Source organism: Tuber melanosporum, assembly GCF_000151645.1.
Source record: "Tuber melanosporum whole genome shotgun sequence assembly, scaffold_158, strain Mel28".
Classification (NCBI taxonomy): Eukaryota; Fungi; Ascomycota; class Pezizomycetes; order Pezizales; family Tuberaceae; genus Tuber; species Tuber melanosporum.
In genome coordinates this window covers 226145-231213 of record NW_003298817.1, presented here as the reverse complement: position 1 = coordinate 231213, position 5069 = coordinate 226145, and the positions used below count along the sequence as shown (strand labels likewise).

General features: G+C 49.3%; 1 protein-coding gene; it reads right to left on the bottom strand.

Annotated features, from left to right (window-relative positions):
• Positions 1-1393: 1393 nt before the first annotated feature.
• GSTUM_00003114001 (uncharacterized protein) lies at positions 1394-3733 on the bottom strand (the record flags this gene model as incomplete). XM_002836670.2 has 1 exon in its annotated part: positions 1394-3733. The coding sequence occupies one exon, from the start codon at positions 3731-3733 to the stop codon at positions 1670-1672; it is 2064 nt and encodes a 687-aa protein (XP_002836716.1). The 3' UTR covers positions 1394-1669.
• Between the last annotated feature and the right edge of the window lie 1336 nt (positions 3734-5069).

The following is a 5069-nucleotide window of genomic DNA, read 5'->3' as shown; positions in this document are numbered from 1 at the left end:
TAAGTATTACTTTGATACTTAGTTTGTTTTAAGTATTGTTTGATACTTGGTTTTGTTTTATGTTTTATTTTAAGTATCATTTTGATACTTAATTTATTTTACTAAAGTGTATCACTTAATACTTTTGTTTACTCCGTTCATGCTAGATATGAACAGATTTGTGTATTTAAAGACCCCCTCATTCTACGATAGAAATGGCAGACTTCGACAGACAGTATTTTAATATACTTGATTGAACTGTTACTCTTTGTTTTCTCAGTCCACCTTCAAAGCCTCCTTTATTTACAGCTCTTGCCTCTTCTTTGGTAGAGTAGGCCACCTGTTAAACTATCATACATTTACCCAATACATGACTAGCACCTTGCGAACACATTACTGTCTAGTAGCAACCACAACAGTAGCAGGCAAGAAACGGGCGTAAGTTTGTTGTATCAGGAACTCTAAAGCATAGCCAGAGAATCCTTATTCATGGTAGAAAAACACTTGCTGCCTATCCAAAATCCACCCCCCAAAGCCACTACTATCATGTCTTAGTTGAAAAGCTGTTCAATGCAGTAGCTCAAGCTAAGGCAGATAAGGTTATTCTTACCATAGAAAATTAAAACTTACGCTCTAAGGCAACCTCAGCTGCAAATAAGGAAAAGACAAAAAGCAGGGAGGAGATGTCTCAAGCATGAGTTATTTCTGTCCAGGATGTACTTAGAATCTGTGAGGAACAGGAAAAAAAGAGAAGATTACGATACAGAAAAGAGTAAAAGCTGCTGACCGCCGTGTAGCCAAAGCAGCAAAACTCACCACACACCCCTCAACCCTCAAGCCCAAGCCAAACTCCAACAAGATGACCACTTTGGAGCATAGTTCAGATATTCTCCAATTAGAGAATTTGAACATTGGTTCTGGGCCATAGTCTGAATGGGTGGAAAGTGGGAATAGTACCCCCTACATGGTCCGCAATAGTTCTGTTATCAGGCAAACTGGGTAAAGGATTACTCGGAGCAGGTTTAGAAATACATCCTTGGATGCATAAGTGGGATGGACTGGGTTTTTTTATTTGTTTTCAGTTTTTCTTTTTTTAGGGATGCGTGGAATCCGTTGTGAGATGGCTTTTGGGCGGTTTCCCAGGGAAGTACGTTATGCGTATGTGTGTCTGGGGGGTATCATAATAATATTATGATATGTTTAGTTGAGGTGGAATTAGCGGGTTTTGGTTTTTCGATTTGCAGTTTATGGTTTTGTCATACTATTTATATTTGCCCGCTTTCTGCGGGAGTGATGGTTTGTGACCGGACCACGGCTCAGTATTATCGCAACATAACAGCTGTTTGGAGGTTTAATAGTATGATAGCAAGGTAAAAGACCCTCGTCCTATGACGTCAGATCAATTCATCTCTTCTTTTCGCCCTATAGATTAATGTTACATCCTATCTACAGTTTCACACGAGTACATAGAACCCACATAACCCCCCCCCCCAACTAGAAAAAATAAATAAGAGAAAGCAACTAAAAATAAATAAATAGAAATCAAAGGGATCGACCAAATTCCCCATCCGAAACCAGACCGAACCGAACACGGGTTCTAGAAGAAAGAAAAAAAACACCACCAGAAACGCCAAATGCAGTATTAACAATAAAAACAAATGTATAGTAAGAGTGAAAAAAAAAAAAAGGATCAAAGCTCACTAGCCTTCAAACAAAAAATTACATCCCCTTCAAGCGCACTATTCCGCCCAGCAATGTACCTAGTCCTACGCCATTCCCCCTCTGGCTCAGCCTCCCCTTCGCCCTCGACCTGGCCCGCCTCTTTGAGGTACACCGCGCTGTTAAGGATGTCTTCAATCTGGCCCTGTAACCTCTTGACATCTTCGTTGTCGCCATCGTCTTCACCGGATGTGGACCCACCATCAAAAATTGGATTAAGGTCTTCATAATCGAACCTGAACGCATCACCGACGCTGCTAGCAGTAGAGCACATGCTCATCGGGACAGGCTTTCTCTTAGGGAAGCACATGCCCGAGCTGTGGACCTTAAGGGGACTCAGGAAGTTCGGGGACGAGTTGTGTTCCACCTCCACTGATGGTTGAGGATTGTTGAATTGCTGGCGGCCAGTGACGGGGGATTCCTCGTCCGGGAGAACAACGACGGCGGGGTCAGTGCTGGTAGTATTAGCTGTGGGCTCCTCCTTCCTTGGTGTTGAGGGGCAGGAAGGAGAGTCGGAGGGGCTCGGAGTCCGTGGGGAGGATGTGGTTACGGTCGACGCAGACTGGCATGGGTAGCAGAAGTTTTCGAACCATTCCACCAGCTCGACGGCATAGCCGAGGTCGACGTCAAAATTGCCTGTCGTGCTAGTCTTGTCGGGGGTTGGGCTTGTGGGAGGGCTGGAGAGAGGGGAGAGTTGTGGGAGTGTGGATTGTTCGCTTGAAAAGAGTGGCTTGGTAGGGGTTGGGGCGGGAACAGCGGGCAGGGGTAGCTTGGAGTATACTTCTTGGCTTTCACGGGAAGGTGGAGGACTCTGCGGGCCACGCGGGCTCCGTGGCCTCGGGGACCGTCTTCTAGCAGGTGAGCGTGATTGAGGTGGGGTGGAAGGAATAGTGCCAGGGAGTTCAACCAGAGGAATAATCGGAGGAGAGACATCCCCAGGTCGAGGCTTTGGTGGGGGTGGGGGCGGCAGTTGAGCGATCTGTGGCTGAGGGACCGGTTGAGGCGAGCTGACCGAAGGCGGAGAGGGCGAAGGACTATTCCGTCTCGGAACAATCTTGGTCGCCAATCGGCTAACAAAGTCACGATCACCACTATCAGAATTGCTCCGATCCCGAGATGTCGGGAGCTTATTATAGATGCTATACACCGTGTCCAGAACATCCGAAGTTCTGCTGACCGGGGTCTTTTTTGCCCTCCCCAGAGAAGACCTTGGCTTAGGCATCGGCGGAGAAACCGGCGGGGGTGGAAGCCCAGTCTTTCCTGCTACGCCAGTTGGTGTAAGCGGAGGAGGCACAATCCTCAAGTCAGAATTGTTCCTTCTAGTCAGCGAACCCGATCTTCCGAGTAAGGTAGAAGATGGTAGAGGAGGAAGTAATGGTGACTCGATATGTGTCAATGGCCTAGGGCCAGGACTCGGCTGAGGTGAGTTGGAAGAGGAAGGAGCGACGCAGGTGGTATCGCTCGGTCCTTGAGGAACAGTTGGAGGAGTGGCACCAGGAACGGACCTTACACCCCAAGCATTATCCGGGAGGTTGTTCTTCGGTCGCGAGCGGTTGTGAGCAGAAGGAGGCTCGACAGGAGAACTTGAGGTGGACGAAGACGACTTATGTGATAACGTCGGGCTTCCCCTGTGCACTGGCCGCAGCTCAGTTCTCGTGACAACCCGTCCTGATGGAGCGTAATATGTCGCACTCGTAGCGATCGCCGGGGTCAGACCTCTTCCGCCTGGTGGCGGAGCAATGAACCATGGCTTTGACTTTGAAGACTTCACGTACTTCCTCGGAGGCGGAGCAACGAACGGAGCTATGGGTGCTGGTGCGGGATTATGCTGCTGCTGGTTCCCATGACCGCGTTTCTCAATCATAAACATCCGCATTTGGTGCTCGAGGTCGAACGATCGAGGGTTCGTGGAGGAAGCGGGGACATTCGGAAGGGACGAGGATGCCGGAATGACAGGAGAAGTGTTAGGCTTGGTGTGTTGTATTGGGGGAGAACCCCAGAGGGCCTGGGTGTTGACAGGCTTGATGCTCGTCATGATGCTCTCTCTCCTCGGTAACTCTTTTCTCCTCTAAATTTCAATTTCAATCGATTTTTTCCCTCTCTTCCGTTCTTGCTCGTGGAGGATTTCGTCTCTTTTCCTTTCCCCTCGCAACAATGGATTCAGGTTCCCCGGCCAGGATGGTGGTTGAGGAGTTTGGTGGTGTGGTGGGAGGCTCGTTGGTATCGTTCAAGAAAGTGGAAGGGAGAACAGAGCGACGTTCTACGCCGAAGGACACAGTCCGAATGATCTGTCTGGGAGACGTTGGGGTCACGCTCGCACACTGTGGAAATTGAAGGACGAAGCCTCTGTCATGCGAAAACTGCACGAAGCGAGAGGGCAGGAGGCGCGCGTCGTCTCAGGCTGGGCAGGATGAGGGAAGGAAGGGATGAGAGGAGGGAGGGAGGGGGCTCAAGAAGTAGGAAGGTAATGCAGAGCAGCCAGGGACAGGGCCAAGCATAGTCTCTACTCGTTCCAGGTGGATGGGTGGGTGGGCGAGGATAGAGAGGGTGGTTTAATGGACGACTACCGAGAAATGCAGGCAAGTGGGGGGGGGGGTAGGTGGAAAGGATTCATGATGCATGGGCAAGTAGATTTGTTTGACGGCGAGGAAGGGCAAGATACTCGTAGGTGTAGGTAGGTAGGAGGAAAGTATGATAGGAAGGTATCATACCGGTGGGTAGCAAACAAACAAGGAGAGTTTAGGTGGCGGAAGGGAAGTGTGAGAGATGTACCGTACTCTGCTGTACTAAGCGCCGGTGGGTGGGAGTACGAGTATAGTGAAGTGTACCGAGAATTACTCTCTATGAGGGAAGCGGCCTTTTACCAGGAATAGAAGGGAGAGAGATCCCGCCATACATTTTCGCAACCAAGGTTAGCAGCATAACCATGCTGAATCACGCTATCCACACCACATACGGCCGACCAGGGGAGCACTGAGCGAGGCCACCGATGGGGAACAAGGCCAGGGAGGATTTGGGGGGGACGAACAAGTACTGTACCATGGACCAAGTACTAGAAAGTGCTCCACTGCACTGTACTGTACAGTACTGTACAGTACGTGCAGTATGGTATCACACATCCAGCGCAGTCCTACAAACCATCCTCATCCTCCGAAATCAAGATAGGGTATGATATGATATTTCACCTCACCTCTCCACCCCACACTGCACCGCACTGCGCACGCGTATGGCGCAAGCAGTAAGAATTCAAATACCGAGAACCGCTCCGATAGCATAATATCGTCATCAATCACATCATATCTCATCGCATAAATTTAACCCGACACAAATTCGCCCTTTAGTACGATAGTGAACACCGGAGGAAAAGAGAA